The sequence below is a fragment of the Thalassophryne amazonica genome, chromosome 3, assembly GCF_902500255.1.
Source record: "Thalassophryne amazonica chromosome 3, fThaAma1.1, whole genome shotgun sequence".
NCBI classification, from domain to species: Eukaryota; Metazoa; Chordata; class Actinopteri; order Batrachoidiformes; family Batrachoididae; genus Thalassophryne; species Thalassophryne amazonica.
The window spans coordinates 73,805,137-73,826,362 of record NC_047105.1 but is presented as its reverse complement, the minus strand read 5'-3'; the positions used below and the strand labels follow the sequence as shown (position 1 = coordinate 73,826,362).

Sequence of the window (21,226 nt, the reverse complement as noted above, 5' to 3'; positions counted from 1 at the left end):
TATGTTTAATCATACCCATCAGCACTATCTGGCAGCTGTGAGAAGCACATGTGTCAATGAATACATGCATAACTCTATTTTGTCTGTCCTTAGATGTTCACCTGGGTGGACAGGACATCGCTGTGAGCTAGTGGCTAGCTCTCCAGACTCCTCAGGGTCTGGCGGACGTAAGTAAACAGACATTAAGTCATGACAGAATGGTGTGAATGGCGTGAGTCAGCTTCAGTGGTGCTGCAACATTTACAGTTGGGCCAAAAAGTATTTAGTCAGTCCCTGATTGTGGAAGTTCTACTTAATTTTCAACAGAGGTACACTTCAATTATGAGAGACAAAATGAGAAAAAATCCATTTTTAAAGAATTTATTTGTAAATTTATTTGGTCACCCACAAACAAGCAAGATTTCTGGCTCTCACAGACCTGTAACTTCTTCTTTAAGAAGCTCTTCTATCCTCCACCTGTTACCTGTATTAATGGCATCTGTTGGAACTCGTTATCTGTATAAAAGACACCTATCCACAGCCTCAAACAGTCAGACTCCAAACTCAACCATGGCCAAGACCAAAGAGCTGTCAAAGGACACCAGGAAGACAATTGTAGAGGTGCACCAGGCTGGGAAGAGTGAATCTACAATAGTCAAGCAGGTTGGTGTGAATAAATCAACTGTGGGAGCAATTATAAGAAAATGGAAGACATACAAGACCACTGATAATCTCCCTCGATCTGGGGCTCCACGCAAGATGTCATCCCGTGGGGTCAAAATGATCATGACCGGTGAACAAAAATCCCAGAACTACACAGAGGGACCTGATGAATGACCTGCAGAGAGCTGGGACCAAAGTAACAAAGGCTACACAGTACGCAGAGAGGGACTCAATCCTGCAGTGCCAGGCATGTCCCCCTGCTTAAGCCAGTACATGTCCAGGCCCGTCTGAAGTTTGCCAGAGAGCATATGGATGATCCAGAAGAGGATTGGGAGAATATCACGTGGTCAAATGAAACCAAAATAGAACATTTTGGTAAAAACTCAACTCATCATGTTTGGAGGAAGAAGAATGCTGAGTTGCATCCCAAGAACACCATATCTACTGTGAAGCATGGGGGTGTAAACATCATGCTTTGGGGCTGTTTTTCTGCAAAGGGGACAGGACGACTGATCCGTGTTAAGAGAAGAATGAACGTGGCCAAGTATCATGAGATTTTAAGACCAAACCTCCTTCCATCAGTGAGAGTATTGAAGATGCAACGTGGCTGGGTCTTGGAGCATGACAGTGATCCCAAACACACCGCTCGGGCAACGGAGTGGCTCTGTAAAAAGCGTTTCAAGGTACTGGAGTGGCCAAGCCAGTCTCCAGACCTCAACCCCATAGAAAATTTGTTGAGGGAGTTGAAAGTCCATGTTGCCCATCGACAGCCCCAAAACATCACTGCTCTAGAGGAGATCTGCATGGAGGAATGGGCCAAAATACCAGCTACAGTGTGTGCAAACCTGGTGAAGACTTACAGGAAACATTTGACCTCTGTCATTGCCAACAAAGATTATGTTACAAAGTATTGAGCTGAACTTTTGTTATTGACCAAATACTTATTTTCCACCATAATTTACAAATAAATTCTTTAAAAATCCTACATTTTTCTCTCATTTTGTCTCTCATAGTTGAAGTATACCTATGATGAAAATTACAGACCTCTCTCATCTTTCTAAGTAGGAGAACTTGCACAATCAGGGACTGACTAAATACTTTTTGGCCCCACTGTACGTTATAGTTCACACTGAGAGGTGGGATCAGGGAGAGTCATTCTATTCCATCATTTCATTTCCAGTTCAGCATATCAATGTGTGAAGTGCACATTGTGGTTCATAAATTATGCCTCTGGTGATCTCTTTAACTTTGCTTAAAACAAAAATTGTCTTTAAATGTTATCATTTAAAATTCAGAAACATTTATTTGTGTGCTTTTGTAATTTGTTGATATGACGATGCAACAGCACAGCGGCTTAGTGGTTAGCACTGTTGCCTCACAGCAAGAAGCTCATGGGATCAATTTCCACATGTGGCCTTTCTGTGTGGAGTTTGCATGTTCTCCCTGTGTTTGCGTGGGTTCTCTCCAGGTGCTCCGGCTTCTTCCCACATCCAAAGACATGCAGGTTAGGTGAATTGGAAACTTTTAAGTTGTGCGGGTGTGAATGTGTTTGTCTATATGTGGCCCTGCGACAGACTGGTGTCCTGTCCAGGGTGTGCCCCGCCTCACACCGTTTCACTGCTGGCATAGGCTCCAGCCCCCTGCGACCCTTGATTGGAGTAAGCAGTTGAAGATGAGTGAGTGATATGACTTTTTTTTAACTGCCTTAAAAAAAAAATAGATGGCCCGTTGTGTACTGTTGACTGGAGTGATTAGTCCAGATAACAGGATCCCTTGAATGTAATGTTGATTTTATCTGATGTCAATACTGCCCCAGTTATTATGTCTTAATCATTGATAGTACCAAAGTGCAGGTCGGAGCATATGAGGAAGACCTTTATTCCAGCTGCTATTAGACTGTCCACTATTGCACTTTTTGTTTTTATTTTAGGTATTTAGGTGGTTGTCTGAATGTGTATGTCTGTGTGAGTTGCTGCAACAGCATAATTTCCTGTAAAGGATCAATAAAGTATCTATCTATCTATTTATCTATGTCATAACATAGCATACTGTCATCATAGCATAGTGTCATGACGTTTTTACAGCCTCTCAGACGTATAGCGTTCCAAAGTGTCATTATGGCCATTTTTCCTCCCATGTAGCTAGACCTGTTGAAGGTCTAGCTACATGGGAGGAAAAATGGAGCTTGTATTTGCTTAACAGGGAGAAGATATGGATCACAATAATTACTGTTGCCATATGGCTACAGACACAGTGTGTGTCTGGATGTGTGTGTTAATATGGTAAAACAGTCTGTTCAACCTTTGCTGTGGCACACTTACGTATTAGTGAATCTGCCACACTTTTACCCCCTTCATGCACCTCTAGGCTCCAACTCCATACTTAATGAGGAAATATTGTCATTGTCCGACTTCCCTTTATGCAAGTTAAAGTGCATGTTTCAGAAAGTGATGAGGTCAGGGCCTTGACTCCAAACATTATTTGCTAACTAATGTTGTATTTGGATAAATATTGTATGGTGATTTGTTGATGTAAGTATATGTGTTTTTATGTAGGCACGGCCTCGATAGTGATCCCTGTGCTGCTGGTGTTCCTGCTGCTCGTGTTGGCAGGAGGAGCATTATTCTGGTATAAAAAAAGGATGAGAGGGTAAGTCACAGTCTTATACATCTGATATAGGAGACAGCAGACGCCTCCTTTGTATTCTGACTTTCCCTCGTCTTTGTGCTCTCTTTCTTGCCGTTCTTCCTTCTACACTTTTCCTCTCCTCCCTGTAATGGCATCTTTTCTGCTCCTCAGGTCTAGCCGGCCCAGCAAAACTGGCTCCAAACACTCGCGGTAACGGTTGCCAGGGTTACACTTTACCTCCATACTCTCATCCAAATCTGCATCCAATTCTCTTTCCTTCATCCCTTTACCCATGAGTCTTGGTTGCTGTGCAGTGTTTGGTCCTGTGGTGAATGTTTGCACCATTTATCTCTGGTATCCAAGAGTTGTAGCTCCTCCTGCCCTGTCAGTATCTGTCCTTTTTGAACGCCCTTTTCAGAGCAGAACCTCCAGTCCAAACAGTGGCTTCAGGTCAGATCTATTAAAAAAAAGAAGAAAGAAATAGATCTGTGTGTGGGCGGCCCCAGAGTGCTGTAGATCTCCCATAATACTCTCCATACTGTGCCGTGTTGTACTGTGGCGTGGTTTGTACTGTGGTAGTGTCTCTCTCAATGAGAGATGGCCCATGTAGCAGCATTATTCCAAGCTCTGAATGGAAAATGCAACATTAAAAATAAATCCAGCATTTATTTGCAGATAGGTAGTGTAACTAATGCAGATCTGTACGACCATTTAAGTGCAGGTTAGTCTGGGCAGTAAGCCGCTGCGTCTTTCCTGGGTTATATGAATGCTGGGTTTGTGCAGGCGCCTGTGGTTTAGCTCCTTCAGCCTGGATGGTGGTGAGAGACATGTGATGCCTCTGCCCTCCCTTCATGACGTTGCTGTGTCCCTGCTTGTGATGTTTGGTCTCCTCTCCAGTAACCTTGACGATGAAAATGTGACTGGCACTTTAATGTTTTGTGTAGGGCCAAGGGCTTCCAGCACCAAAGGATGACCAATGGGGCCATGAATGTAGAGATTGGAAACCCTGCCTACAAGATCTATGAGGGTGAACCAGATGATGATGGTGGAGAGCTGCTCGATGCTGACTTCACGCTCGATCCAGACAAGGTAGCCTGTCACACCAGGCGTGCGTGCATGCATTGCACACTGACACTGAATAAGTCTATTGTTTTGATAATCAGTCTGTGACGTTATTTGCCAAAAACGCCTATTTTTTGATTTGTTCATGCATCTGAAACGTGTGTATTTATTCAAACTCTATTTAAAGTCTCTATTCAACATGTTTCCACTTTTTCCTCTGTGTTCAGCCAGTCAGCAGTCAGATCAGTATTGAGTTAAATTTGTTAATACCTGCAAATGCATAGAGGGTCATCTACAAATAGTCCTTGATTTGCCCACGTGTTTTGCGATCCACAAACACAAATTTTCGATTTGTAGCTTGTGTGTTGGTTTCTACAAATAAATGTGTATTTGCAAAACTGAAAATTCTGTTTATGAAGTGTGAGTCAGCATTTGTGGATGACCGATCACACGCATTCATCGGTTTGCTCAGTTACGCAATATTGAGACATTCTGAGCACAAAACTGCTGAGGTTCACAAATATGTTTGTCGCTATTCACACTCCCATCCAGTATGTAGCAGTGTTGTTCTATGCATTTTGACAGGGGGAAGTGATCAGAGGAATCTCAGGAAAAATAATTTGCCATAATGCATTTTGGCATTTGTGTCGGTTAATGCGCAAACCTTCAGAATTAGCACGTTACTTTAAAAGATATTTGCGATATTTTCACTTTGTAAAAATTACAGAGTTACTGTTATGTCTATAGACTGTCCAGAATTAGTTTTGTTTATAAATGACACGAGTGAAAGGAAAATTATATTTTCTGAGTTTCTATCTGCTCATTTCCCCCATCAAAATGCATAGAACAACACTGCCATCTACTGGATAGGTGTGTGAATAGTGAACTATATATTTGTGAACCTCAGCAGTTTAGCGCTCAGACTGTCTGAATATTGCGTAACTGAGCGAAACGATGAAAGCATGTGATCGTGATTCACAAAAGCTGAATCAAACTTCACAAACAGAATTTTCAGTTTTACAAATTAATAACTTCAGAGCGAATCGCTGTTTTAAATCAAATGACACCTCTTTCCAAACAATAAACTATAACCGACCAAAACCATTTTTTCCCCAAAATGAGACGTCCTCCATTTTTGATGAATTACATCTTGACGTGCAGCGCAGCCGGCTGAAGAGCTCAGCTCAGAGGCTATGGAGGTACATTTGTGTCATTAATATCTGAAAGGAAATGCTATTGCCAAAAACTACAGATTTTGTTTATTTCTATTTCTGTCCAGAGATCAAGGATCCATCATATACATCAAGGATCCAGTGACCATATACAGATTGTATTGATTTTTATTTATGTCCAGCGATCAAGGATCCAGTGACCAATTTCATATTTATTTACTTAAGCCTCAATAAAATGTTGTTGACATAGAAAACTTGTAAAGCCTACTTTTAGTACACAGAAAAGGTACACACAAGAGGTATTATTTTTTTTAACAAATTTTTTTTATTTATTTTCCAAAAATAATACAATGTGGTACATATATGCATATGTATTTTGACATTTTTAAACATAGTAACAAAACAAAAGCAAACAACAGGGTGATATCAGAAGTATCAAAGGTAAAAGTCCCAGCGCTTGACCAACAATGTTATTGTATTAGTAAAGGTACAGTAGGTTTCCACCGTTTGGTGAATGTGGGTATTTGTAGCCTCAGAGAGTAAGTTATCTGTTCCATTTGGTATATATCCCAAAGGTTCTGAATCCATACATTGTAAGATGGAGGCTCAGGTTTGAGCCATCTGATTGTTATACATTTTAAAGCAGCTGTTAATAATATATTTAAAAGATATTTTTCATCATGATTAACAATAGCTGCAGATATTACCCCTAGTAATGCTATCTCTGGTTTGGATGGAATTTCCTGTTTGAAAATGACTTTGAGAGCATCAAAAATGTCTTTCCAAAACAGATCTAATTTGGGGCATTGCCAAAATATATGTGTGTGGTTAGCATTATCAACTCCACATTTTCTCCAACATAATCCTGAATGCATCGGACCAATTTTAGCAGTTATAGATGGTGTTCTAAAAAATCTAGTAACAACTTTCCATTTGAATTCTCTCCAAGTGTTTGAATTTGTGACAAGATGTGATTCCATACATATCTTTTCCCAAGTCTCGTCTGCTATATTTATCGACATCTCTGCTTCCCATCTTTGTTTAATATTTAGAGTGTTACTCAGAGATAAAAATATATCGTGCAGTTTACCAATTATTTTCTTGTCTTCATTGACCAATTGTTTTACAAGGAACTGTTTTACAGGGTTGGAGTGTAAGAGTTTTTCCAAATCTTTATGAGATATCAGAAATGATCTCAGTTGTAAATATCTAAAAAAATCTGTGTTGGGGATACCAAATTCAATCTTCAGCTGCTCAAATGTTTTAATATTGCTGTCTTTGATCAACTGATATAGGTATGTTAAGCTAGAGTCTGACCATTTTTTTAAAACCTTTGTCTAAAATATTGGGGTGAAAGGTTTTCATCAATCCAATATTTGTCAATGGTGAAAGAATCTTGGGCAGTCTGTATGTTGAGCGGATTTTATTCCAAATATTAAGTGCATGCCTTGTCCAAACAGACATTTCTTTAACATGAGAATCTAAAAATGGTAATTCTTGTAAATCAATCAGTTTCAATTAATTTTATTTATATAGCGCCAAATCACAACAAACAGTTGCCCCAAGGCGCCCTATATTGTAAGGCAAGGCCATACAATAATTACAGAAAAACCCCAACGGTCAAAACGACCCCCTGTGAGCAAGCACTTGGCAACAGTGGGAAGGAAAAACTCCCTTTTAACAGGAAGAAACCTCCAGCAGAACCAGGCTCAGGGAGGGGCAGTCTTCTGCTGGGACTGGTTGGGGCTGAGGGAGAGAACCAGGAAAAAGACATGCTGTGGAGGGGAGCAGAGATCAATCACTAATGATTAAATGCAGAGTGGTGCATACAGAGCAAAAAGAGAAAGAAACAGTGCATCATGGGAACCCCCCAGCAGTCTAAGTCTATAGCAGCATAACTAAGGGATGGTTCAGGGTCACCTGATCCAGCCCTAACTATAAGCTTTAGCAAAAAGGAAAGTTTTAAGCCTAATCTTAAAAGTAGAGAGGGTGTCTGTCTCCCTGATCTGAATTGGGAGCTGGTTCCACAGGAGAGGAGCCTGAAAGCTGAAGGCTCTGCCTCCCATTCTACTCTTACAAACCCTAGGAACTACAAGTAAGCCTGCAGTCTGAGAGCGAAGCGCTCTATTGGGGTGATATGGTACTATGAGGTCCAATATGGGTGAGATATGCTCTCTCCTTCTAGTCCCTGCCAGCACTCTAGCTGTAGCATTTTGAATTAACTGAAGGCTTTTCAGGGAACTTTTAGGACAACCTGATAATAATGAATTACAATAGTCCAGCCTAGAGGAAATAAATGCATGAATTAGTTTTTCAGCATCACTCTGAGACAAGAGCTTTCTAATTTTAGAGATATTGCGCAAATGCAAAAAAGCAGTCCTACATATTTGTTTAATATGCGCATTGAATGACATATCCTGATCCAAAATGACTCCAAGATTTCTCACAGTATTACTAGAGGTCAGAGTAATGCCATCCAGAGTAAGAATCTGGTTAGACACCATGTTTCTAAGATTTGTGGGGCCAAGTACAATAACTTCAGTTTTATTTGAGTTTAAAAGCAGGAAATTAGAGGTCATCCATGTCTTTATGTCTGTAAGACAATCCTGCAGTTTAGCTAATTGGTGTGTGTCCTCTGGCGTCATGGATAGATAAAGCTGGGTATCATCTGCGTAACAACAAAAATTAAGCAATGCCATCTAATAATACTGCCTAAGGGAAGCATGTATAAAGTGAATAAAATTGGTCCTAGCACAGAACCTTGTGGAACTCCATAATTAACCTTAGTCTGTGAAAAAGATTACCCATTTACATGAACAAACAGTAATCTATTAGATAAATATGATTCAAACCACCGCAGCGCAGTGCCTTTAATACCTATGGCATGCTCTAATCTCTGTAATAAAATTTTATGGTCAACAGTATCAAAAGCAGCACTGAGGTCTAACAGAACAAGCACAGAGATGAGTCCACTGTCTGAGGCCATAAGAAGATCATTTGTAACCTTCACTAATGCTGTTTCTGTACTATGATGAATTCTAAAACCTGACTGAAACTCTTCAAATAGACCATTCCTCTGCAGATGATCAGTTAGCTGTTTTACAACTACCCTTTCAAGAATTTTTGAGAGAAAAGGAAGGTTGGAGATTGGCCTATAATTAGCTAAGATAGCTGGGTCAAGTGATGGCTTTTTAAGTAATGGTTTAATTACTGCCACCTTAAAAGCCTGTGGTACATAGCCAACTAATAAAGATAGATTGATCATATTTAAGATCGAAGCATTAATTAATGGTAGGGCTTCCTTGAGCAGCCTGGTAGGAATGGGGTCTAATAGACATGTTGATGGTTTGGAGGAAGTAACTAATGAAAATAACTCAGACAGAACAATCAGAGAGAAAGAGTCTAACCAAATACCGGCATCACTGAAAGCAGCCAAAGATAACGATACGTCTTTGGGATGGTTATGAGTAATTTTTTTCTCTAATAGTTAAAATTCTATTAGCAAAGAAAGTCATGAAGTCATTACTAGTTAAAGTTAAAGGAATACTCGGCTCAATAGAGCTCTGACTCTTTGTCAGCCTGGCTACAGCGCTGAAAAGAAACCTGGGGTTGTTCTTATTTTCTTCAATTAGTGATGCGTAGTAAGATGTCCTAGCTTTACGGAGGGCTTTTTTTTATAGCGCAACAGACTCTTTTTCCAGGCTAAGTGAAGATCTTCTAAATTAGTGAGACGCCATTTCCTCTCCAACTTACGGGTTATCTGCTTTAAGCTGCGAGTTTGTGAGTTATACCACGGAGTCAGGCACTTCTGATTTAAAGCTCTCTTTTTCAGAGGAGCTACAGCATCCAAAGTTGTCTTCAATGAGGATGTAAAACTATTGACGAGATACTCTATCTCACTTACAGAGTTTAGGTAGCTACTCTGCACTGTGTTGGTATATGGCATTAGAGAACATAAAGAAGGAATCATATCCTTAAACCTAGTTACAGCACTTTCTGAAAGACTTCTAGTGTAATGAAACTAAGCTAAGCACTAAGTCAGACAAAAGGTCTGAAAATTCACAGAGAAACTCACAGTAACAACCAGGTGGACGATAGATAATAACAAATAAAACTGGTTTTTTGGACTTCCAGTTTGGATGGACAAGACTAAGAGTCAAGCTTTCAAATTAATTAAAGCTCTGTCTGGGTTTTTGATTAATTTATAAGCTGGAATGGAAGATTGCTGCTAATCCTCCGCCTCGGCCCGTGCTACGAGCATTCTGGCAGTTAGTGTGACTCGGGGGTGTTGACTCATTTAAACTAACATATTCATCCTGCTGTAACCAGGTTTCTGTAAGGCAGAATAAATCAATATGTTGATCAATTATTATATCATTTACTAACAGGGACTTCGAAGAGAGAGACCTAATGTTTAATAGACCACATTTAACTGTTTTAGTCTGTGGTGCAGTTGAAGGTGCTATATTATTTTTTCTTTTGAATTTTTATGCTTAAATAGATTTTTGCTGGTTATTGGTAGTCTGGGAGCAGGCACCGTCTCTACGGGGATGGGGTAATGGGATGGCAGCAGGAGAGAAGCTGCAGAGAGGTGTGTAAGACTACAACTCTGCTTCCTGGTCCCAACCCTGGATAGTCACGGTTTGGAGGATTTAAGAAAATTGGCCAGATTTCTAGAAATGAGAGCTGCTCCATCCAAAGTGGGATGGATGCCGTCTCTCCTAACAAGACCAGGTTTTCCCCAGAAGCTCGGGATCTGCTGGAAGGGAACTAACGGCGGCTAAGCTACCTTGGTCCGCACTGACTACAGGGGCCTGGCTAGCTGTAGAATTTTCCACGGTGCGGAGCCGAGTCTCCAATTTTTGGACTTCCAATTTGGATGGACAAGACTAAGAGTCAAGCTTTCAAATTAATTAAAGCTCTGTCTGGGTTTTTGATTAATTTATAAGCTGGAATGGAAGATTGCTGCTAATCCTCCGCCTCGGCCCGTGCTACGAGCATTCTGGCAGTTAGTGTGACTCGGGGGTGTTGACTCATTTAAACTAACATATTCATCCTGCTGTAACCAGGTTTCTGTAAGGCAGAATAAATCAATATGTTGATCAATTATTATATCATTTACTAACAGGGACTTCGAAGAGAGAGACCTAATGTTTAATAGACCACATTTAACTGTTTTAGTCTGTGGTGCAGTTGAAGGTGCTATATTATTTTTTCTTTTGAATTTTTATGCTTAAATAGATTTTTGCTGGTTATTGGTAGTCTGGGAGCAGGCACCGTCTCTACGGGGATGGGGTAATGGGATGGCAGCAGGAGAGAAGCTGCAGAGAGGTGTGTAAGACTACAACTCTGCTTCCTGGTCCCAACCCTGGATAGTCACGGTTTGGAGGATTTAAGAAAATTGGCCAGATTTCTAGAAATGAGAGCTGCTCCATCCAAAGTGGGATGGATGCCGTCTCTCCTAACAAGACCAGGTTTTCCCCAGAAGCTCGGGATCTGCTGGAAGGGAACTAACGGCGGCTAAGCTACCTTGGTCCGCACTGACTACAGGGGCCTGGCTAGCTGTAGAATTTTCCACGGTGCGGAGCCGAGTCTCCAATTCGCCCAGCCTGGCCTCCAAAGCTACGAATAAGCTACACTTATTACAAGTACCATTACTGCTAAAGGAGGCCGAGGAATAACTAAACATTTCACACCCAGAGTAGAAAAGTGCAGGAGAGACAGGAGAAGCCGCCATGCTAAATCGGCTAAGAGCTAGCAGCTGCGCTAAGCTAGCGGATTCCTAAAAACACACAAAGTGAATAATGTGTAAATAATTTAGAGGTGATTCAGCAGAGGGAGTGTTTTAGTTAAGGCACGTGAAGATTACACTGTGAAACAAATCGTTAACTAGTTAACTAGATCAATCTAACTGCGCAGATTAAACAGCTAACAGATACAACAAAACACCGCTGTGCTCCGGAACAGGAAGTGATACAATACCGCAGTGAGAGCCAACCACCAGTAGAGGCAAGCAAGAGGACCTCACTGTTCTGTCTAAAGAATCTACACATTTACTATTTTCTATACGAGGTCTGTTAGAAAAGTATCGGACCTTTTTATTTTTTTCAAAAACTATATGGATTTGAATCACGTGCGATTACATCAGACAAGCTTGAACCCTCGTGGGCATGCGAGAGTTTTTTCACACCTGTCGGTTACGTCATTCACCTGTGGGCTGGCTTTGAGTGAGGAGTGGTCCACCCCTCCCGTTGGAATCTCTTTGTCTGAGAACTTCCTGAGAGACTGACGCTTTGCTTGATCAAAATCTTTTCAAAAACTGTGAGGCACATCGAAGTGGACACCATTCGAGAAATTCAGCTGGTTTTCTGTGAAAATTTTAATGGCTGATGAGAGATTATGGACTGTTGCTGTCGCTTTAAGGACTGCCCACGGAGCAGGACGTCGCAACGCGCCCTGAGCCACCGCTGTCTGCCTGTTTCCAGCTGAAAGCTTCCAAATTTAAGCCTCTGTTGACCCAGGACGTCGTGACAGAACAGAGAACTTTCAGAAGAGGTCGGGATCAGCAGTTTATCAGGACATGCCACTGTTAAAGGAGATTTTGTAATGAAAGAAAGTGCGGACGGGCGCCGCGCGCCGCCAGAGGAAAAACACCTCCGTTGGAAGCCTTAAGGACAAGTTGGAACATGTCCAGCTGTTAAACAATTTCTCAGATACTCACTCAACTGAAAGCCATCAAAAGCCGCCTGGTTTTTACAAATGGTTATCAACACGGAGGAGTTTTTCCTGTGCCGCCGCACTGCACCGGCTGCGTCCCGACGCGCGGACCCGTCCACACGTCTTTCATTAATAAAATCTCCTTTAACAGTGGACTGTCCGGATAAACTGCTGATCCCGACCTCTTCTGAAAGTTCTCTGTTCTCTTATGACGTCCTGGGTCAACAGAGGCTTAAATTTGGAAGCTTTCAGCTCGAAACAGGCAGACAGCAGCGGCTCAGGGCGCGATGCGACGTCCCGCTCCGTGGACAGTCCTTAAAGCGACAGCAACAGTCCATAATCTCTCATCAGCCCTTAAAATTTTCACAGAAAACCAGCTGAATTTCTCGAATGGTGTCCACTTCGATGTGCCTCACAGTTTTTGAAAAAATTTTGATCAAGCAAAGCGTCAGTCTCTCAGGAAGTTCTCAGACAAAGAGATTCCAACGGGAGGGGTGGACCACTCCTCACTCAAAGCCAGCCCACAGGCGAATGATGTAACCGACAGGCGTGAAAAAACTCACTCATGCGCACGAGGGTTCAAGGTTGTCTGATGTAATCGCACGTGATTCAAATCCATATAGTTTTTGAAAAAAATAAAAAGGTATGTTAGTTTTATCACAGACCTCGTATTTAACCAGCGAGTCGTTTCATCATTTTTAATCCAAGATACCAGCGGTTTCATCTGCGCCGCCCAATAATACAATTTTAGGTTTCGAAGCTTGAGACCGCCGTCCATTTTAGACGACTGTAAGGTTTTGAAATATCTATAGGGAACATCTGGAATAAATAAAGAAGGCGGGGCAGAATATTCATGTGTAAACTTTCAACTCTGCCAAATAGAGAAAGAGGGAGAGAGGACCATCGCACAAAATCATTGCCAATATTTTTAATTATTTTTGTGTAATTTGATTTATATAAATCACTTTAGGAAGATGGAATAAAAATGCCAAGGTATTTGATACGCTCTTTGGGCCAACGGAATCCACTTAGGAGTTTAACTGTCAGAAACAAGATTGTTTACATCTATAACTTCAGTTTTATCAACGTTCACTTTATAACCTGAGTAATATCCATATTGCTGAATGAGATGCTTAAAATGAGGAATTGTTGAAGCCGGTTCAGTAAAATACAACAGGACATCGTCTGCGTACAGTGATATTTTATGCTGTTCTGCATTTATTACGACACCTTTCAGATTATGATCATCCCTGATAAACTGGGCTAGCAGTTCTATGCTAATAGCGAACAATAGTGGAGACAGTGAACAGCCCTGCCTACATCCACGTTCCAGAGCAAATCTGTCTGATCTATACCCATTAACCCGTACTGCTGCTTGTGGAGATGAATAAAGTGTTTTTATCCAATTAATAAAATTTGGACCGAATTTGAATCGTTTTAGTGTCTGCAGTAGATATTGCCAAGACACTCTATCAAATGCTTTCTGTGCATCCAAAGCTATGATCACAGATTCTAATTTTTCATCCTTCAGATGAGAAATTACATTTAACAAACGGCGTACATTATTACCATAGTACCGTCCAGTAATAAACCCAGTCTGGTCAGGGTGTAGAATTTGAGTTATTATCTTATTCACATGCCTGGCCAAGACTGCTGTTAATATATGCAAGTCTCCATTTAATAAGGATATAGGCCTATAGGATTGGCAATCTGTGGGATCCTTACCTTCTTTATGGATTACAATTACTGTGGCTTCTGACCATGATGGTGCTAGCTTTTGTGTCTCCAAAGCGTATACATAAGCCTTCAGTAATAAAGGTGTAAGTAAGTATTTAAAAGCCTTATAAAACTCATTAACATAACACAAGAGGTATTATTAATAAGGGAATTGATAAAGAATTGGATCGATAAGCAGAATCAATAACGACATCGATATCGATAAAATCTTATCAATATCCATCATTAATCATATCGCACCAAATTGCATTGTGAGGAATTCATCAAATATATATCAAATTGCATCGAATTGGGAACAGGAGTGAATCGTATCACATCGTCAGTATCGCTATATGTATCGTATCGCTGGTATTGTATCGAGGTGCGTATCGAATCGTTGTCAGTGATGCGATTTAAATGGCTAGTATCAAGGCAATCATAAGCTGTGCCAGGTGAGAGCAGAGCACCATTTCACAAATGCAAAATTAAGAAATCCAGTTTAGTAAAACCTAGTCTAGAGGATGCAGGCTGACGATGAGCAACCAGATGAAGTCAGACTTCAAGACAACAGGCCACGAGGTCGACCACAGATGTAGTGACATTGAAAAGGAGAAGTGTGATGTGTAAGTCACATCCAGTGAGCTCCTCAAATGGAAACTTATCAATGAAGCACAACTTGGAAACAGCTGTTGTAATAAAAGATCAAGAAAGAGTGTGGCAGACAATTGTGGACCTACTGAATGTGTTTGCAGGCTGAAATGATTTACTGACCACAGCTCCTAACTGAAACTATTAATTAATTACAACAGCACTGGATTCACTTGTCATTTGCATAGTTTAAGGTTGTACATTTTGCCTTAAAAGTGAGCAGTGGAAGGTACAGTATTTTCTGCAGTGTAAGTTGTTTTTTGTTTTTTTTTTTCTTTTTTGCTACTTTGGAAGGCTTATACTCCAGTGCAACTTTGTGTTCAAACTTTTAACAGGTAGCATATATTCTGAAAAATCATACATTCTTTACTTATAATTATAGTAGCTATTTAGAGAGGGCTTTCCCAGGAATTAAACCACTGAACAAAATCAACTCCAATAATAAAAGAATAAATGCCAGTAATAAAAAGTACACTCCAACAATGCACAAAAATCCCCAAATTAAAAAAACTGATAATACACAAAAAAGGTGCAACTTAAGTACATTTTGTTTTTTCCTCAAGAGCCATGTTTTAGCAGGTGCAACTAATGCCTGGTTCACACGGCAAGATAATTATGCCGAATTCAGACCCAATCTTTCGCTTTGACAATCTTAAGGAAGCCCAGACTGTTGTGATGGCTGTAAAGATTAATTTATCAGATAATCCTGCTGTGTGTGGTGTGTTAAGAGTGCTCTAGTTTGCGCCGAAGGACATTGGGCCCGCTCAAATATTAAATATTCAACGTGTTGGATTGTCTTGGTCTCCCAGCGTGTGGGGTGTGCCCCGAGCACAAACAAGCACGTAGCCTGTTGAATGTAACGTATAACCAAATCAGAAAGCGAGGTGATAGGAACACAGAGAGAATCCAGAATTATTTACTCCAAAATCACATTTGATCTCGAGAGGTTTTGTGAGATTTCCCGTCTGACCAAGGACCTCATGTACAAAGACTTGTGTGGACTTTCTACTAAAGGTTGGCGCACACCAAAATCCTGTATCTGGCATAAGCACAAATGTATTCAGATGTATGAAAGTGTGCGTAGACATGAATTCATGCAAGTTCCATTTGTACATCCCACTGAATGTGGAACTGAGCGTGGAACCAAACTCCTCCCTGGCCACGCCCCATTTAAATATGCAATTTCATGTAAATAGGCCGTTTGAGCAGGGATTCCCCTCAACGTCACATCAGACAACATGAACACTGAAAAGAAATTATACTATAGATGACTGGAAATTACGTGGAGACACGCAGGGACAGTTTATTCATTATGCTGTTAAACGGATTCATGATGACACTGGAAAAATGTTTGTCGGCGCTACGAAGCGTGTGTGTGAAGCCAACACACAGAACAGCGCACACTGACGTTAAAAAGGTGACGCACGCCTCCGCTGACAGTGTGACATTCACAACTTACACATGGGTTTATTGACAGATACAGAACACAGGAAGCCTGGTAAGAAGCTCTGCAGCTCACCAACAGGCAAAAATAAAGACATTAGTAATAATAATAAAAACATATTTGAATGTGCACGTCCCCAAATGTGTGCGCGCTGGTTTTCGTTCGGAACAATTGCACAAATAAGCGACTTTAACACAAGCAGCCCCCCATGGCTCGCCGTGCCAGCTGCCTGGTGCACATTTGTGCAACACATATGATTTGAACAGTAACAGAAACAAATTCATCTTGTGATGGCACCTTTATAGCAAAATGTGTGCAGTTAAAAGCTCCACATCCATTCGGGAAACCGGCTCTCGCTGCAAAATGCACTGTAATGTTGGAATGTACCTGGATGACATTTGGATGATTGCATTTCATCGCATGCCTGACCGATCAGCCAGCTCACTCTGGAATGCCCCTGATGCCAGGATGCCCAGCGTGGTCAGCACCTGTGTGGGCACAGACAACCCCTGGGTCCTTGCCCTATTGCGCTCTGGGACAACCGCAGTTCTGTGCACAACTCCAGTCACAGTGGTCTTGGTAATCGAAATGAATTTCAGAGCCAATTATCCTCATTTGGAAGTAAATCCTCGTGTTCCCTGAGTACACCCTCATGTCGGATTGCACCATTTGTAAGGTCCTGTTAACAATGGTAATGCAGCCATTGTTAGTGCCATTTTATGCATCACTTTGCACATGCTTTTATATCCATCCATATAATTGCAAACACGTGGGTGTGTTAAATGTTCATCAGTGTGTCTCTGATGTGCACATCACTCTGATTTCTTTTTTTCACACTTAACGGTTCCCCGCGTTACCTGTACGTCAGAGATGGCACAATAGCTGTAGAAACGTGCTTACGCCAGCCAGGATTTTTGTGTGACGCACCTCACATTTCCACGCTCAAGTCACTTTTGATACATCTGCACGTGGAGACGGGCATATGCACACTTTGTACAACCCCAATTCCAGTGAAGTTGGGACGTTGTGAAAAATGTAAATAAAAACAGAATACAATGATTTGCAAATCCTCTTCAACCTATATGCAATTGAATACACCACAAAGACAAGATATTTAATGTTCAAACTGATAAACTTTGTTTTTGTGCAAATATTCGCTCATTTTGAAATGGATGCCTGCAACACGTTTCAAAAAAGCTGGGACAGTGGTATGTTTACCACTGTGTTACATTATCTTTCCTTCTAACAACTCGATAAGCATTTGGGAACTGAGGACACTAATTGCTGAAGCTTTCTAGGTGGAATTCTTTCCCATTCTTGCGCAATGTACGACTTGTTCAACAGACCGGGGTCTCCGTTGTCGTATTTTATGCTTCATAATGCGCCACACATTTTCAATAGGCGACAGGTCTGGACTGCAGGCAGGCCAGTCTAGTACCTGCACTGTTTTACTGCGAAGCCACACTGTTGTAACACGTGCAGAATGTGGCTTGGCATTGTGTTGCTGAAATAACCAGGGACGTCCCTGAAAAAGATGTTGCTTGGATGGCAGCATGTGTTGCTCCAAAACCTGGATGTACCTTTCAGCATTGAAGTTTCCATCACAGATGTGTAAGTTGCCCATTCCATGGGCACTAACACACCCCCATACCACCACAGATGCTGGTTTTTTAACTTTGTGCTGGTAACAGTTTGGATCGACTTTTTCCTCTTTTTTCTGGAGGACACGATGTCCATGAGTTCCAAAAACAATTTGAAATGTGGACTCATCAGACCACAGCACATTTTTCCACTTTGCGTCTGTCCATTTCAAATGAGCTCGGGCTCAGAGAAGGCGGCAGCGTTTCTGGATGTTGTTGATGTATGGCTTTTGCTTTGCATGGTAGTGTTTTAACTTGCACTTGTAGATGTAGTGACAAACTGTGTTAACTGACAGTGGTTTTCTTAAGTATTCCTGAGCTCATGCGGTAAGATCCTTCACACAATGATGTTAGTTTTTAATGCAGTGCCGCCTGAGGGATCGAAGGTCACTGGCATTCAATGTGGGTTTTCGGCCTTGTCGCTTACATGTAGAAAGTTCTCCAAATTGTCTGAATCTTCTGATTATATTATGGACTGTAGAAGATGGAATCCCTAAAATTCCTTGCAATTGAACATTGAGAAACATTGTTCTTAAACTGTTGGACTATTTTTTTTATGCAGTTGTTCACAAAGTGGTGATCCTCACCCCCATCTTTGCTTGTGAACAGCTGAGCCTTTTGGGGATGCTCCTTTTATACCCAATCTTGACACTCACCTGTTCCCAATTAGGTGTTCTTTGAGCATTCCTCAACTTTCCCAGTCTTTTGTTGTCCTGTCCCAGCTTTTTTGAAACACGTTACAGGCATCCATTTCAAAAATGAGCAAATATTTGCACACAAACAATAGTCTATCCGTTTGAACATTAAATATCAAATCATTGTATTCTGTTTTTATTTACCTTTTACACAACCTCCCAACTTCATTGGAATTGGGGTTGTACATGAGGCCCTTGGTGAGTGAAATCCATTCTTGTGTGGTGTTTTGTCTTTACCATGTGGCTGCACACCGTTATATCTGATTTTTTTTTTTAAATCGCCGTGTGTGGGGTCTCTCAGTTACTGAAAACTTACCCACAATTTTAAAATCTTGCTGTGTGAACCATGCATGATATGACACAAAATACGGTAACATGTGACTCAGAAAATTTACTATGAGTGTGTAGTACATCCATGTAGATTGTGCACAAATCTCTGCTGCACTATATTGACAAACTGACATTGAAAGTAATGTTTAGTTACAGCCGTACCAGATACCCATACTGTACGCTTCTACACGTTACATTGTCTGACAGATGATTTCTGATTTCCTCCAGCCCACCAACTTCACAAACCCAGTTTATGCCACTCTGTACATGGGAGCTCACAACAGTCGCAACTCGCTGGCCAGCACAGATGAAAAGAAGGAGCTGCTGTCACGTGGAGACGAAGAGCTGCTGGTGGACCCGCTGTTATAGACTGTCTAGTGGCCTGGTTCATACTTTTAAACACACCCTCTTCTTGCCTTTTAAAGAAAAGTCAACAAAAAATTGATGAAAAAGTGTGAACACTGTATAAAATGTACAAACATTAAGGACTACTTTTGTATGTGATTGCAGTATTATATTTTGTTCTTTTGAGATTCCTCTGGTCAAAAATGAATAACATTTTTTTATGAGATTTTTAATTTACACTTTTACCTAAATAGCCACTACCTCTGTGCAAAATGAAACGGAAAACAAGAAAATCAGATGCTATCATCGGAGCAATTTTAATTTTTTATTTTTGTATGAATTGTATAAAGAAAACATTGTTCCGTTTCACCAGTGCAAACTGTTTGTTGTTTGTGTCAACTTTGGGCGAGAAAGGCAAACAGAGTTTTCTAAATCAGTACATATGTTGTGTTTCTGGAGTTTTAGTGAGACCGGGTGAGAGTGATTTATGATAGCACAGTTTGTGTATAGCACAAGGAAAATGCCAATACCAGATGACAACTAGTGATTCCACATCATTTTCAACCTTCATGTGAAATGATTGTGTTGTCTTCCTTGCACAGAATATACTCATATTTTGTGGCTTAGTTTTATACTGTAGGTCCAGTGGTGGGCACAGCTAACCTACAAGTTAGTGCTGATAACCATTAGTCAGCTGACTGAAAACTTCAAATTTGTGATAATGCTAAACTAACAAACAACTAAAACATTTTTAGTTGAAGCTACCATAACCGCTAACTTTTACTCTATGATTTTAGCTTTGGCTTGGATTTCGGGCTCTAATACCCTGAAAAACAAACAGCTGAAATTTGAAGTGTAATCATGGAAGTTTGAAAAAAGGTTTAGCATGCCGAGATCAGCTAATAATGATTTACATAATTATACAAATTGAACAGTAGTTTATACTAAACAGTTTATTCACAGTACAGAAAGTATTAAACAAACATTAAATACAGAAAATACACATAGAAAGTGATTTTAATAATTTAATTAATGGATTTATGACCTAATCAGGAATGAGCTTACTTCTCCCACCCAGTGTAATAATGCAATCACACTTGAGATGGTCAACACAACATTGTGATACCTGGCTACAGGAAGAATGTAAATTACATGTAAATTTTGTAACATTCATAGTTATTAATGTCAAAGTAAGTGATGTTAGATGCCATAGCCTAAACTCACCTGTTTGAGAAGAACATGACTTGTGTGCTGCAATCTGCCCTCTTGCTTTGGATTGCACCACGTACCAGCGCGTCTCACAGTTGATACGCTGGTCCTCCAGCTCCTCGAGGTGACGCTTGTTGCTTTTGCCATGTGTCAATTTCATTGGATCAGTGTATAAACTCCAGCAGCGACAAATGTTTGATTTTAGTGTTTATAAACATTTTTTGACTGTTAAATTTTATTCAAAAAAGTGTTGCTGACTTAAGAGTTAGCAGAAATAAATTTAGTGGAGGCTTCTTGAAACATTTGGCTTTGCTAATTAGGTGTTAGCTGAATTGTGCCCACCACTGTGTCAGCTATATACCGTAAGGTGTTTTGTTTTGAATCACATTCTGTGACACGTGGAGCCCATGTGTTGCTGAAATGAGATTATAGAGTTGGAGAATGAGGATGCTGCTAATGTGCTGGAAACATTCCAGGCAAAAGTAGATGATGTTGAGGTAACGAGGGTCTGAAATTACGAGTCTTTTTCTGTAAACACCAGATAATAATCGTCTGGCTCTGTGAGTACTTTTCTTACGTTTAGGAGCTCAGTCTGTACTCTCATTGTTTTAGTCTTAAGTGCATTATTAGCATCTCTTTGTTTCTGAAGATGTTCTTAATGTGTCCTCTGTGCCCTGCTGCTGCCAACGCCGCCATTCTGGTCACTCTGACACGTCCGTACGCTCGGCCTCTGTCCCACGATGCTGCTTCTTTCCAAAAACGTGTCAGCCATATCTTAATGCATGTCAACGGTTAACTCCAATTTGTAATGTAACGACAATAACAACTCCTTATTTTTGCTTGTCAGCGTTATTTTATGCTGTTGTATGTTTTGTCTTTCACTGAAAAAGAAGTACAATCATTTTACCTGAAGAACTTTCTTTTTTGTGCAGAATCATACATGCATTTTCAGAATTGTTTTTGATTCATCCTTTTTTT

The 21,226-nt window shown here is 40.7% G+C and overlaps 1 protein-coding gene across 3 annotated transcripts in view; it reads left to right on the top strand.

Moving 5' to 3' along the window:
- LOC117507043 (low-density lipoprotein receptor-related protein 1-like) overlaps nucleotides 1-21,222 on the top strand; it is a 446,568-nt gene extending 425,346 nt beyond the window's left edge. For 2 of the 3 annotated variants that reach the window (XM_034166738.1, XM_034166740.1), the window contains 5 exons: nucleotides 94-167; nucleotides 3,198-3,291; nucleotides 3,442-3,480; nucleotides 4,215-4,359; nucleotides 18,923-21,222. In XM_034166738.1, coding sequence (XP_034022629.1) covers nucleotides 94-167; nucleotides 3,198-3,291; nucleotides 3,442-3,480; nucleotides 4,215-4,359; nucleotides 18,923-19,063 — 493 coding nt within the window. In that variant the 3' untranslated portion in view covers nucleotides 19,064-21,222. The remainder of the gene's footprint in view (nucleotides 1-93; nucleotides 168-3,197; nucleotides 3,292-3,441; nucleotides 3,481-4,214; nucleotides 4,360-18,922) is intronic. The other variant, XM_034166739.1, reaches the window with a different exon arrangement.
- Nucleotides 21,223-21,226: the final 4 nt, after the last annotated feature.